Below are 16,177 nucleotides of genomic sequence, written 5' to 3'. Positions count from 1 at the left end.
GATGTTATTCTCTCCCATTTTCAGTCAATTAAAACCTGCTGTAATTGCTTTATTTGAGTTTTACTGAATGGATTCCTTTCAAGAACAGTATTTACACACCCACTATTATAGTCAACATATGGTATCGTGGTATCACAGTCATATGTGGACTGGGTATATAAAGTCAGCTTTGGAATTTGTATTTCTTGACCTTATCATGTGATTCATATAAAACTTGGCACATATGAACCCTTATGTGATTTCAAAGAACCTACTGAAACCAATTGATCATGACTTTAGATCTATACAGAAAAGATCAAAAGTTAGCACATTCTTCTGTTTTTATTTGATCAATTTTCAGGCAATGACTTTACAGCAGTATTTGTACTGCATGGCATATACATTACAGCCTTCCCTTCCCTTTATTCCCGCTACACATTTATAAAGTCAACTCTCAACAGTTATTTAAGAGCTGTCACTGCATACAACAGATTTGTATATTTTCCATGTGAATTTCTACATTTTTATGGTTCTTAGCCCTTTCCTTTAATTACATTAACCAGAATGGTGTGGCACACTCCCTTTTCTGTAGTAACTGCTTTAGGGAATATCTTGCTTCCTGTGTCTGGAGTTTGCTTAGTAGGCTGAAAATAATAATAATAAAAAATCTTTACCACCAAAGTACACATCTTTTCCGAAGTACAGTTTTGTTTTTGTTCTGAACAAGGACTTTATCTCTGACTTGGATCTATACCATAATAATTTGTTTTGTGCTAGTAGCTCATCATAAATAAGTAATCTGCTAACGTTTTTCAGAATATATACTGTACAGCATTGTAAAAATTACTGAACGTTGTGCAGTGAACTTCACTGAATTAAACTGATCTCTAAGTTATTGTTTCTTCAGAAGTATAAACATTTAGGTGCACCAATATGGAGCAAAATGTTGCAATATGCCATTATTTTGCCTCATTTCTGAAAGATGTCATCACATACTGTATATTGCAACCTAGATCATCCACCAGCTTTTCAGAAAATTCAGTAAATTTAGTCAAACATTTCTTTTGAAGAATACATTTACAGGCACTCCTATTATCCTAAGATGTGTTTATGTTATATAATACCTAATAATTATTTCAAAGTTGTAGCTGTTTAAAGATGAAAATACCTCTGACGAAAACAACTTACATAGCAGAAAATCCTCGCGTGACATAATACATTAGCTATACAAACACTGCCCTCGGGGCACTGGGAATTGCAGAACGTAAGCACAGAATCAAAAAAATAAAGGAACCATGGGGCTCTCGGGAGATTATTTTGCTCTGTCATGTCAGCACCGTCACCTCTTCATTACCGGGGGCACTGCAGGACTGGGATACATGAATTATGAGAAGGACTCCAGAACTTACAGCTTCGGAATGCAACACAAAGAAACCTCAATGCACAAAATTAGCCTGAGTCCAACAAAATATACTACTTTTAACCCAGCACTGGCCTTACTGATCTCAAGCATTTTTTTTTAGTTCAAGTGAAACTGTGTTATTCTGAAACTGAGCTAATTCTGGAGGCAGGGTAGTTGCATTGACACAATTTTGCATCGGTAACAATCCCACAGGGCCATGCAAAGAACTAGTTTGAGTGCTTCCAAGCCCATGGCATATGGTTAATTTGGAACTTGGGTAACAGACTTGACTGTACATCCAAACATGCCAGACATGGATCAATAAATAAGTTTTTACATAATGAGAAGAAAGCTAAAATCCAGAGGTTTCAAAAATGACTATGCTGGTGTATATCTCAAAAACTTGAAGGGAGTTCCAAATAGGAGCTATAAAACGTATCTGGGTAAGACAAATTCATTTATATCAAAGGTCAAAAGACTGAAATACACGTGTCTGGATTAAAATACCTACTGAGGTAGAAAACAGCATATGCATTTTCATAGGATTAAGGATCAGGAAAGGAATAAAACAGTATCAATCAATCAGTCCCTATGCCAAGGGCATAGGAATCGTCAGAGAAGCATCAAATGAAAAAGAAAATTTAGGCTGAAAAGTGAGGAATTCCTGATGGGGAGAGCTGTTAGAAAAAGGACTCTTCTCCCTCAAGGAAATGATGGAAACATTCAGAATGTTTAAAAATACACTTGACAGAACACTATAAAATATACAACAGGGAACAATTATGCATCAGCAGGGAACTGGTCTGAATAATGTATTATAATAGGTCATTTCCATTTCCATTTTCTATGATTCTCCCAAAAATCAACACTTAAATTTGCAGTTATTTGTATAAAGAAAATGCTGAAGAAAACCCAAGGGATACATATATAAGTAAAAGGAGAGGCTAGAATTACTCCACAGCAAGCCAAGAGAGAGAAAAGAAAGGCTTGAGAAGTGAAGAGCGGTGAAGACGGCCAGAAATTCTATCCTCTACACCCTGTGAAAAATTTGTCTGTGGCAGCAAAAGAAAAATGGTGAGACAACTATCACAGATTGACAACCAAGACTGTAATTTAAAATCTGTAAGACTGAGAAGCTGAGGCCTTCAATACGTCCACACTACACCCCCCCCACCTTTTTTTTTTTTTTTTTTTTTTTTTTAAGAAAAAAATCATGTCTGGCTGTTTTTGAATCCACTCAGACATCCAAAGCCACTTTTAGTCTTGCTAAGGTCCAGACCTCGGCTCCAAATTTCCACAGTTTATGAAGTATCTTCCTAAACTCGATTGGAATTTTCAAGCTTTTGATTTCACCTGCTACCCCCTCACCCTTATGTGAACAGCAGACGGCAAACCCCAAACTTCTGAAGAGAAAGGGGAATAAGGGAAAAGGAAAGGAGGGAGGCAGGAGAAATTTCACATCTTGAAGATTTTCCTTCTCCAAAACGTGGTTTTGTTCCAGTTTGTAGCCGAGAGCCAGGGCGGCTCAGGGGGCACAGCCTGTGGGAGGCTTTAATGGGGGGCTCAGCGATCCGCAGCACCCCAGCAGCTGCCGGGCAGGGGACAGGGCTACCGAGCGTGTGTGCAGGCCGGCAACTTGGCCCCGTTCAGCTGGATCTTCACCCAGACCAAATGAGGTCTGCAGCACACTTTTATGTCAATGGATGAATCATATTTTGGTCTGCAGTCAATTTTAAAAGCCAGTACGATGCTGCAATCATCTCTGCGTTTCAAACTCCGAAGTGGAACGTTTGGTCTTGTTTTAAAAATGGTTTCCACTGGAATTTAAAGAACACAAGTGGGAAAACATTTCTACTAGCGTACTCACAAGTGCTGTGTCAGGAAGTTCAAAAATGAGCACTTACAGTAACCTGAGGAATGTACATTCCCAGGCCAGCTTGTCTTTACGGGTGGGGGCTGCACCCCCCCACATCCATGCATGCAGATGTACTGGACAATAAATATACTCGGAGGGGAACAGGTGACACTCCAGCAGAACTCCCTCAATGCTATGCTAGGAAACAGCCTTAAATCCTCTCTCTGCCTCGTCGGAAGCGCAGGCTGACAGAGGCAGTGAATCAGACTTCCTGCCAGAGCCAGCCTGCCTTGCTCTCCACGCAGCCTGGGCTTTCCATTAGATCAGAGGTTACATGTGGTCTTAGCTACTGCATCTGCTCTTCATGGACCCCCTGCCATCAAAGGCGTGGGTGTAAAAAAAAAAAAAAAAAAAAAAATCAAGAATAATTCTGGATGGCCCCACAATGCCTGTTTTTTGCAAATGCTTCCTTGGCGGAAGTTGAAGAAATTCCATGCATAACAGATATTTATTGAGAAATTTCTCTCCCTTAAAACAACCAAGCACCGCAACCTCTTCTTTGAAAGTAAACAAACAAACAAATAGAAAAAAGATTTTTCAAGAATGCCCAGAGCACAATGCTCAGGAAATGAGGCAATTTTGTATCTGGATTACATTACCTGAAACAAAGCAAATAAAGATTTAAAAAAATATTTATAAAAGCGGCTTATGAGATTACATTAAAAACAATTGCACCCACTTTTATTTAAGTGGAAATGGCCAATGCTCTGTTTGCAAAAACTAACCGTTAGCAGATGCCTTTTTGTTAAATGTAGGATGAGCACTGAGTAAGAAAAGGTTGGTTTATAGTATCTTTCAGGCTCTTTATACAGAATCTTACAAGTAAACTCAGGAAGCAACTAGTCTTTTTAATGGTGCTTATTAAGCATTTAATATTTATCCCATTAACTTATTGCAATCAAGCTGTGCAATTACAAAGATAATTTAAAATACAAATGAAGTGGTTTAGCACAACTGTAATAAAATTGAGCTAACATTTTAATAACCTAGTAAGTCTCCTCCTCTTACAAACTGACTTGCCAGTGGACTTGGTTGGAGAGAAGGACTGAGGAAATTGAAAGCACAACCATCAGGTCCTTAGCTCCAAGGCAGGCAAACGCTCCTACGTACAGACACTGGCCTGATAGAAATGTGCTGCTACTAACTGCTAATTAACACACTAACAATACTTAACTTTTAAATAGCCTATTTCCTCCTATTTTATTCTTAAGTTCTTATTTCTTTCATGTTTCAGAAAGCAAGCAAAAAATAACACAGCTAGTGACAGAGGAGCCAAGTTTTTTGGATGAAGTTTCGTATTTCGGTCACCGTGCAAATACTCGCTCTCTCAAAAAAAGTGATAGCTTAATGTGCAAGATCCTAAATTTTAAGCTCTATTAACTTGAAATCTTTCAAAAATAAAACCAAACCCCTTGTCCCAAATAAAATATATGTGGCTTCATAACAGTATTAAAAACTTCATTTCTACACATGTTCAAAGCAGTAAACCATCTTAAGGCAGTAAGCTTAATTTTGTCACCAGACCAGGGTTAACTATCATTCTCTTTAAAATTCATGCTGGTGCAGTTCTACAGGACAATTTCCCTATTTTATTTAAAGCTTCATAAAACAGACTCTCAACAAACTACCTGTTAGAAGCAGTTCTAAATTCTAGAGTATTCTTTGTTGACTTACAGCTGAACAATATATTTCTTAGAAATACAGTAATGGGAGGTAGGGGATGGAAAACATAACTAGGTCCCAACTATTACCAGCCTTTCTTTACCCTAAAGGTTTTTTTGCAACTAACATCCATTAAAAAAGTAAGATCTTCCTAATTTCACAGTAGCATTTTGTATTTGCTTCTGCCTTGCAAGATTTGAGAGTTGTTTCAGAACTGTAGTTTTTTTCTTTTAAGAAAAGCCATAAGAAATAGCACAGTATTTTGTAAGACCTGAATCTACTGCTGTTGAACTAACAGTAGTCAAGTCTTCAGAATTACACAACAAAATTGATTCAAAACAATTTTCCCAAATGCTTTAAAACATTCCTAAAATATTCTTATGCAGCATATATGGGGTGTATATGTATACACAGAATGATGATTTGAAATGGCAGAGTTTTTACTAGCATGTTTTGGATCTAATCTACACATTCCATATACAGCTTAACTATGTAAGCTTAACCATATTAGCATAAGTAATGAGAAACCACCCCCACAGGAGTACCAATAAAACTTTATAACAAACATCGTGTATTCTTCCTTTTGCCCAGACAAGTCTCAATTTTTTAGGTTGTGATGAAATTTGCTGTTATAGGCCCAACCGTCTGAGCTGCTGCTGTGCTGTTGCCCATCTCCACCATGCCATGTAATGCACACAATGTTTTCATCAGGCCTGCTTGCCTAGTCCCACTGTTTACATGCCTTTTTTAAGGGGCAATATGCTCCATCAGTTCTTATAGTCTAGTTAAAATATATCTTTTATGCTTAGCTTGGGTCCTCTTCCCCATCCTACCTTAGATAATGCAGAGATAGTTGCATGCATACATAGACACAAGAAGAGCAGCCTTCTAGAAAGTCTAACTGGAAATATTCTTTAGCAACATTCGCAGTAAATTAAACATCATTTATGCCCTCTTCCCACCCTCCAGTCCTTGATATACAGAGAAATACAGGAATACAGTGCATACCTACTGTACAGAGGGAGAGAAGCTAACTTACTACTTTCAAACAAACTTTATATTGTTCTTCATTTGGATGATACATCTCTTACAGATAAAACTGTCAGCCAATAGTCACAATGTCACAAAAAATTGGCGTGATTGATAAAATCGACTGCAGCAGTGCAGAAAACACCATGCAATGCTCCTGATGCTGTATTATATGGTTTGCAATATATATAATGTGTATATATATACACACATATATACACTTATTTATAACACATAGTTCATGGCTATTTTCCCTCAAATGCGCGTGTTAGAAATGAAAAATAGAAATTTCCAAAAACTAACATGTTACTACAGTGGTTTGACAACATTAATCCTGAACGAAGCAATTACAAGCACAGCAGGTCTTCCTAGACAAGAGGCAATGAAAACTTTATACTACCTATTTTGCTGTGTGAATTAGTGTGGATTAGTTTCATTAACTTATCAATACATTTAGGATGGTGTTTTTAGGCACTAGAGCTTTGGGATCCACCTCTCAAACTCTTTTCAAAAGAGCCCTAATGCTCTGGTAGCAAGCACAGGATCCCGTCTGATACATGAGTAAGGTACTTGCTACTGCCCACAAAGGCAGCAGCATGAGACCAGAACTTCTGCCTTCATATAATGTCTGATTCCTGCCTCCACACTCTTTTACTTTTGCCTGACACAGAGACAAAAAGCCTAAGAAAAGGGCAGGACCCCTGGTCTTTGATCCTCCAAGACGACCTCTTTGGGTCTCACTGAACAACTGCTGGTGACCAAGGAGCTCTCAGGCTGTATCTTCCTACTATCTTTGTTAGTTTAACTTGCCATGTTTCTGTGCTCTCTGATCCAATTTCAATTTGTAGGAAGACTTTATTACAGCTTGTGTTTTCTAGAATTGCTCCTGTAGATAAAAAGATGGTGGAAGGCTTCAGAAGTTAATTATAGGAGCAGAATGGGGAAAACTTTGCCAGTTTATTGGTAATGTGGTGGCAGCTTGTACAAGGACACACTTGAATGCCTCAGATGTGAGAAGTGAAGAAGTCCTTTTGCATCTTTCCAAAACACTAAGTTAATGAAGTTGCGATCTTCAACTTACAACTACTCCAACTTTCCTTCAGGCTTTGCTTTGCTAATTGATTTGTTAATTCTTTTCAAATTAATTGCTACAATGACTGCCTTTTATATAGTATTTAAAAAAATATACATGGGAATCTGGAGTAAATCAAATTCATGACAGCTGTGTTTCTTTCAGGACAGGACAGCAACAGCAGAGAAAGATGAAAATGGAAGAATGATAAAAGAAAACATGGCAGAGAATGAATCTTCTCCCTATTTTAAGTATCTTCTTTCCAGCTGTTTAATCTTCCTCACTGTTTAATCCCTCTTAAAAGTTCCACCAGATTTCTGAAAAAAGTTAAGATCTATTAAAAACAGAATTTTTACTCTCTTGCATAAGCACATTATTCTAATGCCAATTTTCAAAAGATACCATCTCATTCAGCAAAGATTTGGTATAGCTGCACAAAAAACCGTATACTACTATTCACAACCAGTGTGCTGTATGAACTCTGGCAACAAAAAACTAGCAATGTTTTTTACCTACAGCTCTCATTCAGTGAACAATTTAAAACACCACACTTTTCTGGCTGCACATTCAACAGATCTCTGCATCCTCATTTACACTTTTTTTGGGTAATACTCTGTAATGATGTACCTCATTAAATTCTTACACCCAGTACTGGCTGTCAGACAAATGAATTGCAATCCTTTGATTTCTCTCTTCAGCAGTAGAGATAAGACAGAAAAAGAAATTTTCAGAATATTTTCTTCTGAACAGTTGTTCTGATATTTCTTACTATAAGCTTTGTATATGAAAAAAAAAGCACCTTTCATTAAGAGAAGGAAATTCTTGCAAAACCCTATTATGCAGCTGAATGAAAACTTGAAAAACATGACATCATTAGATCTCATTTGGAAGATCACTAAGATTTTCTTACAGTTTATGATCAAAACACCAGGTGCTTCTACAATGTTTACCTTTAAATTTTATCAGTAGGCTAATATAGGAAAATATTGTGATATCCAGTCATAAAAAATGCTTTTTATGAAATCAGCTTAGCTTACAACTCTCACTTCCTTAGAAAACATTGAGAAGTTAGAGAAATGCAACAATCCCTATCGCAGTGTGGTAATGAGAAAGTAGTATCGAGGAACAGGAAGAACTGGTTGCTAAAAGGTTAGATCTTAATTAATTTCAAACATTTTACACACTTAACTTGATTCAGCGGTGGGGTATAATCCTAAAAATATGTATATTTAGCATTTCATTTTTAAGGAGGTCCTAGAAGTCTCTCAGCTGTTTTCCACCACTCCAGTAAGTTTGAGAAGTGCAGTTAATCTGACAGTTATAACCAGGAATGAATGTTAAGTGCTCTTACCTGTACACTTGTAGTCTGAGGCTACTCCTTTAAGACCAGCATCAAACACTGATATTTCTATCTTTTGCTTTCTGTGGTGGCAGCTCAGGAGCACAGAGGGCTGTGACACAACGAGGTAGAGGAATGGCTGTAGCTCTATGTCCCCAGTTCCCCTGCGACCAGGCTGCCGAACAATAGTTATACCCAGGGCTTGTCGAGCAGATGATCTTGTGGAAGCATGCAGACTTTCCAGTGACAAAAGACCCGTTTTTCTCCCAGTAGACAGGGGAACATTACTGTTCAAAAGATCGTCTGCTGTGACAGAGGAAATGCATGGCTGACCCGTCTTCTTGGTATCATGGCTGCCACCTGAGCCCACTTCTGGAAGGTTCAAGGAGCTTTTGCTTATTTTCTCACCATCCTTCTGATCTTGTACCGATTTTGATTTAGGTAAGGCAGTGCATGAGTAAGTCATCAAGGAGATTCGACTTGCTGTAACAAAGATGTCAAAGGGAATGAAATTGAGATTCTTCACGATGGAGGACTGGCGGGAAGGACGGGCAATGCGGTGCTGGCTGGTACCACTGTGCTGCTCGATCTGAACGATTCTGATCTTAACACTGTCGCTGCCAATTCCACTGTCCTGTGCCCCGCTATAACGGGAAGAAGTCTCAACTGTTCCTCCATCAGACACATCCATTTTTTTCTGCTCTTGTTTGGAAACCTGCAAAGGAAAGTATTATATTAACTCATGATATCCATATCCCAACTATTTCCATTTCAGTGGCAGCAAACAACCACTATATAAACATGATGTCAAAAAAGAGAATTAAAAAAAAAAAAAACCCTATCTGCCAAGTTAACTTTAACACAGTAATCACTCATGAAAACACAGCAGGTGTCTGTTCCAATAAAATGATGACTCACAACAGACGAAGTGCCAAAAGAACATGTGAAGGAAAAAAAAGAAATAATGATTTCTAGGCTTAAATTACTTTTTTTTTTTAAATTTAAACTCTTTCTTTAAACTCTAAAGAATCTACAAGAAATTTATGGCTTAATATATAAAACCATATCTGTGTGAAATAGTGCAATGTAAATAAAAAACCTAGTCAGAATTGTTTTCCAGTTTTGAGCACTGATGCTCAAAAAGTCCTCTTTGGCACTAAAATATTTTACCACGATTAGATGAAATAGAATGTAATATTAATCTACTGCAAAATCACAAAAAGACTAAATGGAAATTCTACGCTGAAATGTATAAATATTATGTTGTAGAAAAAATATTTTTCTTAAGAGTCATGGAAATGACAGCTGCCTTATATAAAACACCAAAGTTGAAGGAAATGTCAGCACTTATCTAAAGACTGTCTTTGTGATGGGGTACGAGTTCTTAGCTTACTAAGGCTACATATGCTCTTGGCTGTGAAATTCACAGGGTTTCACATGAGATAGCATTGCACATAGAAACATTTCAAAGAGAAAACATACACCACTGATAAACAGTAAAAAGAATTCTCCTTCTATCACAGGAAATGCAAGAGTGAAACAAAAAGTTGCAAGGCTGTGTTCAGGGGCCATGTAGTACCAGGTCAAGAGACAGAAATATTCAAGACAAGGAGGTGCTTCAGGAAGAAAACACTTCCAAGGCTGGTGACAGGGAAATCCCAGCCTTTTTAGTCTCTCCTAACAAAGCAGCTGCTCCAGCACCGTAATCATTTTAGCTTCCCTTTTCTACTTCTGTAACCCCATGATGCACTTCTTGAGTGCTCTACACAATATTCAAGAAGTGGAATCACTATGGTTTTATATAGCAGTAAAACCATGCCTTCTGTCTTGTTCTCAATCTCCATCCTGATGATGTCCAATATTTTGTTGGGTATTTTTGGCTGCCACTGCACATTGACTCAATGACTCAATGATTTCATTTCTTTGTTCCAGAACCTACTTCAATAGTTTCTTTTTATCTTCTCTACCCTAGTGAATCTTTGAAAAGGGAGATATAAACTACAGCAAACCATACCTTAACTTCCTCTTGAAAAATACAGTCATGAATTACAAGTACTCACAAAATTTATCAGCAACTTGAATACAGGAATGAATGGCAGTGAATTACTGAATTTCTTCAAACTTTGTGTTTTATGCAGCAATATTAATAGATTCTACATACACTGCAGAAATTTGGGGTGGGGAGGAGTTAAAGAAAAGCAGGGTTTTTTTTTTAAAGGTTCCTTTATATTGTGCTTTATGAAACAAAGGCAGCAACCCCCTCTCCTTTTCTTTAAAGGAATGAACAGGCTCGAAAAAAGTATTACAGAGGAAATCCTAAAACAGAACCATTAACTAGCTGAGATTTTCTTTGAAAAGGTTTTTGCCAGCTCTGGTTACAATCTTTTCAGATTCACTCATGTACATATTTTTCAAATAACCAATAAAATTCCTTGTGGCTGATTTCTATGGCAGACTCATATCACTGACTTGTAAATGTGATACCACTTTTAATGGAGACTCTGTAAAAATAACTAGAGACCATTTTAATGAATTACTATATTGTGAGCCAAGAAATCCTGATTCCTCCTGATATCCTAGCAAAGTTAGGCTATTTACACCTCAGCCTTTCTGTCTGGTAAATTATAAAGTGCTTCACCCATATCCTGCACTAATGGCACTTTCAAAAATGGTATAGACGGTTTTATCGCTCATGTATTGAGGGCAAGCAGAAGACAGAAGGTATGGAGCTGTGAAACAATCTTGCCATATCACATCATGGAAATGCTGCCTGAGACAAAGTATTGGGCACATGCTGCTAAACACAGCAATTTTTAATTGCTCCATAGCCATCAGCTCAGTGATGAAAGATCTTTTTAGAAAAGCATGGATGGTTCTGTAGTGAATGACACACTTACAGATACTACAATGGTATTCTCTTGTTCTCCTCTATGCCACAGAAACATCTACAGCTACCTGGCATTTAGGTTATGCTTCACTTGGCTACAGGGATTGAAAATACAATGTCACCCACTAAATGATAATCACAGAATGGATTGGGTTGAAAGGGACCTTCAAGTTCCAACCCCGCTACCATGGGCAGGGACACCTTCCACTAGACCAGGTTGCTCAAAGCCCTGTCCAACCTGGCCTTGAATGCTTCCAGGGATAGGGCATCCACAGCTTCTCTGGGCAACCTGGTCCAGTGCCTCACTACCCTCACAGTGAAGAATTTCTTCCTTGTATTGAATCTAAATCTACCCTCTTTCAGTTTAAAGCCATTACCCCTTGTCCTATCGCTACATGCCCTTGTAAAAAGGCCCTCTCCAGCTTTCTTGTAGGCCCCCTTCAGGTACTGGAAGGCTGCCATAAGGTCTCCCCAGAGCCTTCTCTTCTCCAGGCTAAACAATACCAACTCTCTCAGCCTGTCTTCATAGGAGAGGGGCTCCAGCCCTCTCATCATCTTCGTGGCCATCCTCTGGACTCAGTCCAACAGGTCCATGCCCTTCTTATGTTGGGGGCCCCAGAGCTGGACACAATACTCCAGGTGGGGTCTTATGAGAGCAGAGTAGAGGGAAAGAATCACCTCCTTTGACCTGCTGGCCACACTTCTTCTGATGCGGTCCAGGATACAGTTGGCTTTCTGGGCTGCAAGAGCACATTGCTGGGTCATGTTGAGCTTCTCATCAACCAACAGCCCCAAGTTCTTCTCCTTGGGGCTGCTCTCAAGCCATTCTCTGCCCAGCCTGTATTTGTGCTTGGGACTGCCCTGACCCATGTGCAGGACCTTGCACTTGGCCTTGTTGAACTTCATGAGGTTTGCACAGGCCCACCCCTCAAGCCTGTCAAGGTCCCTCTGGATGGCACCCCTTTCCTCCAGCGGGTCAACCCCACCACACAGCTTGGTGTCAGCAGCAAACTTGCTGAGGGTGCATTCAATCCCACTGTCCATGCTGCTGACAAAGATGCTACACGTCGGTTACAATACCAGCCCCTGAGGAATGCCACTCGTCACTGGTCCCCAATTGGACATTGAGCTGTTGACCACAACTCTTTGAGTGTGACCATCCAGTCAATTCCTTATCCACCAAGCAGTGCATCCATCCAATCCATGTCTCTCCAATTTAGAGACACGGATGTCATGCAGAACAGTGTCAAATGCTTTGCACAAGACCAGGCAGATGACGTCAGTTGCTCTTCCCTTATCCACCAATGCTGTAACCCCATCATAGAAGGCCACCAAATTTGTCGGGCATGATTTCCTCTTAGTGAAGCCATGTTGACTGTCACCAATCATCTCCTTATTTTCCATGTGCCTTAGCACAGTTTCCAGGAGGATCTGCTCCATGATCTGGCCAGGCACAGAGATGAGACTGACTGGCCTGTAGGCTCCCCAGGTCTTCCTTTTTTCCCCTTTTTAAAAATGGGGGTTATGTTTCCCCTTTTCCAGTCAGTGGGAACTTCACCAGACTGCCATGACTTCTCAAACATGATGGATAGTGGCTTAGCAACTTCATCTGCCAGTTCCCTCAGGACCCACAGATGCATCTCATCAGGTCCCATGGACTTGTGCACCTTCGGGGTCCTTAGATGGTCTCGAACTTGATCTTCTCCTACAGTGGGTGGTTCTTCTTTTTTCTAGTCTGTGCCTTTGCCTTCTGTGACTTGGGCAGTATGGCTTGAGTACTTGCCAGTGAAGACTGAGGCAAAAAAAGTCATTGAGTACCTCAGCCTTCTCCATATCCTGGGTAACCAGGTCCCCTCTTTCCTTCCAGAAAGGGCCCACATTTTCCCTAGTCTTCCTTTTATCACCAATGTACCTATAGAAGCTTTTCTTGTTGCCTTTGATGTCCTTGCCCAGATTTAATTCTATCAGGGCTTTAGCTTTCCTAACCTGATCCCTGGCTGCTCGGACAATTTCTCTGTATTCCTCCCAGGCTACGCGTCCTTGCTTCCGCCCTCTGCAGGCTTCCCTTTTGTGTTTGTCCAGGAGCTGCTTGTTCATCCATGCAGGCCTCCTGGCATTTTTGCCTGACTTCCTCTTTGTCGGGATGCATTGCTCCTGAGCTTGGAGGAGGTGATCCTTGAATATTAACCAGCTTTCTTGGGCCCCTCTTCCCTCCAGGGCCTTACCCCATGGTGTTCTACCAAGCAGATCCCTGAAGAGGCCAAAGTCTGCTCTCCTGAAGTCCAGGGCAGTGAGCTCGCTGTGCGCCCTCCTCAGTGCCCTAAGGATCTTGAACTCCACCACTTTATGGTCATTGCAGCCAAGGCTGCCCTTGATCTTCACACTCCCCACCAGCCCCTCCTTGTTGGTGAGAACAGGCTCCAGCACAGCACCTCTCCTCATTGGCTCCTCTATCATTTGGAGGAGGAAGTGACGAAGGAAGATACCATCAGCATTCCAGGAACCTCCTGGATTGCTTATGCCTCGCTATGTTGTCTCTCCAATAGATATCTGGGTGGTTGGAGTCCCCCATGAGGACCATGGCTTGTGAACATGAGGCTGTTCCTATCTGTCTACAGAGAGCCTCATCCGCTCGGTCTTCTTGGTCAGGTGGCCTATAGCAGACCCCCACTATAATGTTACCTGTCCCTGCCCTCCGTTTAATCCTGACCCATAAGCTCTTGGTCAGCTCCTAATCCATACCCAGATAGAGCTTCATGCACTCCAGCTGGTCATTGACATAGAGGGTGACGCCCCCTCCTCATCTCCTCTGCCTGTCCTTCCCTAAAGAGCCTGTATCCTTCCATTCCAATGCTCCAGTCAGAGGAGCCATCCCACCACGTCTCCATGATGCCAATAAGATCATAGCCCTGCAGTCTCTAACACAGTGCGCACATCTCTAACTCCTCTTGTTTATTCCCCATGCTGCGTGCGTTTGCCTAGAGGCATTTAAGTTGGGCCCACAAGGAAGCTGACTTACTGGCTGGAGTGGCTGGACTTCCTTTGTGCTGCTCTTCAGGTGCTCTCCTGCTGACCTGTGATCCTTCTCCACACTCTGGGCATCTATTGCTGGCACTGGCATCAAACTGGTAGGGGTGGGAGGGATTGAGGTTCCCCCTCCCCTGGCAACTTTAGTTTAGTAAATTTTATAACCTTCCAGGGGGAAAAGTATTGCACGTGTATGACTGAGTGGAGGGAGAAAGCACAGTACTTACGGTTTCTGAACAGATCCTCTCTTCTCATACATAAATAGATTTGACTTGAAACCTAGTTCTTTTCTTCTGCCTCTTTTTGTAATTAAGTATTTATTAAGTGTGCTGGTCTACGTAAAGCACCTCAAGGAAGGTAAGAAAGTAGCTCTGCCTCCATCCCCATTCAGACTATAGTTTCTCTGTGAAGACTACTGCAAGGGTGCTAATTGGTCCCAACTGCTGAGTTTCCTGTTATGCGGACACTTGACTACAGAAATTTTACTGAGACCTGAAATCAATTCACGCAGGTCACCAAACAGCAGTCAGATGGTAACTTCTGCTCAGTACTAAGCAGCGTGGAATATGAACCAGTGCCCGAAAGGTGAAAGACACCATATCCTATTACGGTTTTCCGTGCCACCCGGTTCCACAATGAAGCTTTGACTTATGTGTGCTCTCTTACCACATATATTATGAAGGTTGGAACAAGTGAGTAATGATTTGCAAGACAGCTTTATATAACACAACTGGGTACAAAATAAAGGTGCAGAAGTAGCACTGAAACTTCTTGCATCAATTTCAGCTCAGCAAGCATCAAGCAGTCCAACCAAGTTTCACACTTAACCTGAAAATACACATAGTAATAAACTTGGGAATCATTTAGGTATTCCTCTAACGGGATAAGGATATGAGAGGGAATGACTCTCAGTATAACAACTCTAAAAAGATTCTTTGCTTTATTATGGAATAAATGGGCCAATACTTTAAAGATGTCAAGAACAGCAATATCAGCTTGCTGTGAGCAAATGTAATGGTAACGTTTATCATTGGGCTGTATTATATCAATTCTCTTAGTCTTTACATAACCCATTTAAAATGAACAATAAAAGTTTTCTTTAATTAGCTACTGGTGTGCATTAACATGATCATGATTAAACCATAAAAACCAACTGTACATTACTCTGGTCCCCTATCCCATGTGTTTTAAATTATTTTAGTTGAAAATGTACTTTGAGTCCCTTTTAAAAGTTCGACCTTCTGCTTTCAGAGAATTAAATGCATATTACTGTAGTGGAGAAGATAATGTTTCAGACCTCCAGGCATATATTAAACACACTGGCAGCACATTAGACAAAATGCTTTACTTATTAGATACTTCCTATTCTAAACAGTGTCATCAAAGGCTAAAAACAAAATCCATATAAAAGCTGCACAATGCTTCCACACAGAACCTGTGCCAAAATCCCTGTACTTTCCAACTAATGAGGAAAGGATGTGTACTCTTAACATATGAATGTAAGATTTTCCAAGCATTCACTTTAGGAAACAGGACTATTGATTCCACATGGCTTATGTTAAATGAAACTGTATTGGTAAAATAACCTTTAAGATATTTGGCATGATAACTATAATTAAACAGTATTCAAAGGAATAAAACAAAAGGGAATTTGGTTCCACAATGGCTAATTAAAATAAAATGAAAAAACACAGCATGTCATCTATAAAGATAAATTGTTATTGTTTAAGAACTATTTAAATACTGTTAAAATATACTTTTAGATAAAATCTGAAAGGACTGGAAAAATATTTGTGGCTTAAAAATGGATAGTTTGGCGAAGAAAAAAGTATAGGACGCTGAAATTTTATGCTGAGATAATAGCT

General features: G+C 39.9%; 1 protein-coding gene across 5 annotated transcripts in view; it reads right to left on the bottom strand.

Annotated features, from left to right (window-relative positions):
* Positions 1 to 16,177, bottom strand: part of VPS13B (vacuolar protein sorting 13 homolog B) — a 482,687-nt gene that overhangs the window by 108,825 nt on the left and 357,685 nt on the right. For all 5 annotated transcript variants that reach the window (XM_075705900.1, XM_075705902.1, XM_075705904.1 and 2 more), the window contains one exon: positions 8,411 to 9,113. In XM_075705900.1, coding sequence (XP_075562015.1) covers positions 8,411 to 9,113 — 703 coding nt within the window. The remainder of the gene's footprint in view (positions 1 to 8,410; positions 9,114 to 16,177) is intronic.

This window comes from Pelecanus crispus, chromosome 2 (genome assembly GCF_030463565.1).
Source record: "Pelecanus crispus isolate bPelCri1 chromosome 2, bPelCri1.pri, whole genome shotgun sequence".
Lineage (NCBI taxonomy): Eukaryota > Metazoa > Chordata > Aves > Pelecaniformes > Pelecanidae > Pelecanus > Pelecanus crispus.
The sequence above is the reverse complement of the archived record's forward strand: the minus strand, read 5'-3'. Positions and strand labels throughout refer to the sequence as shown.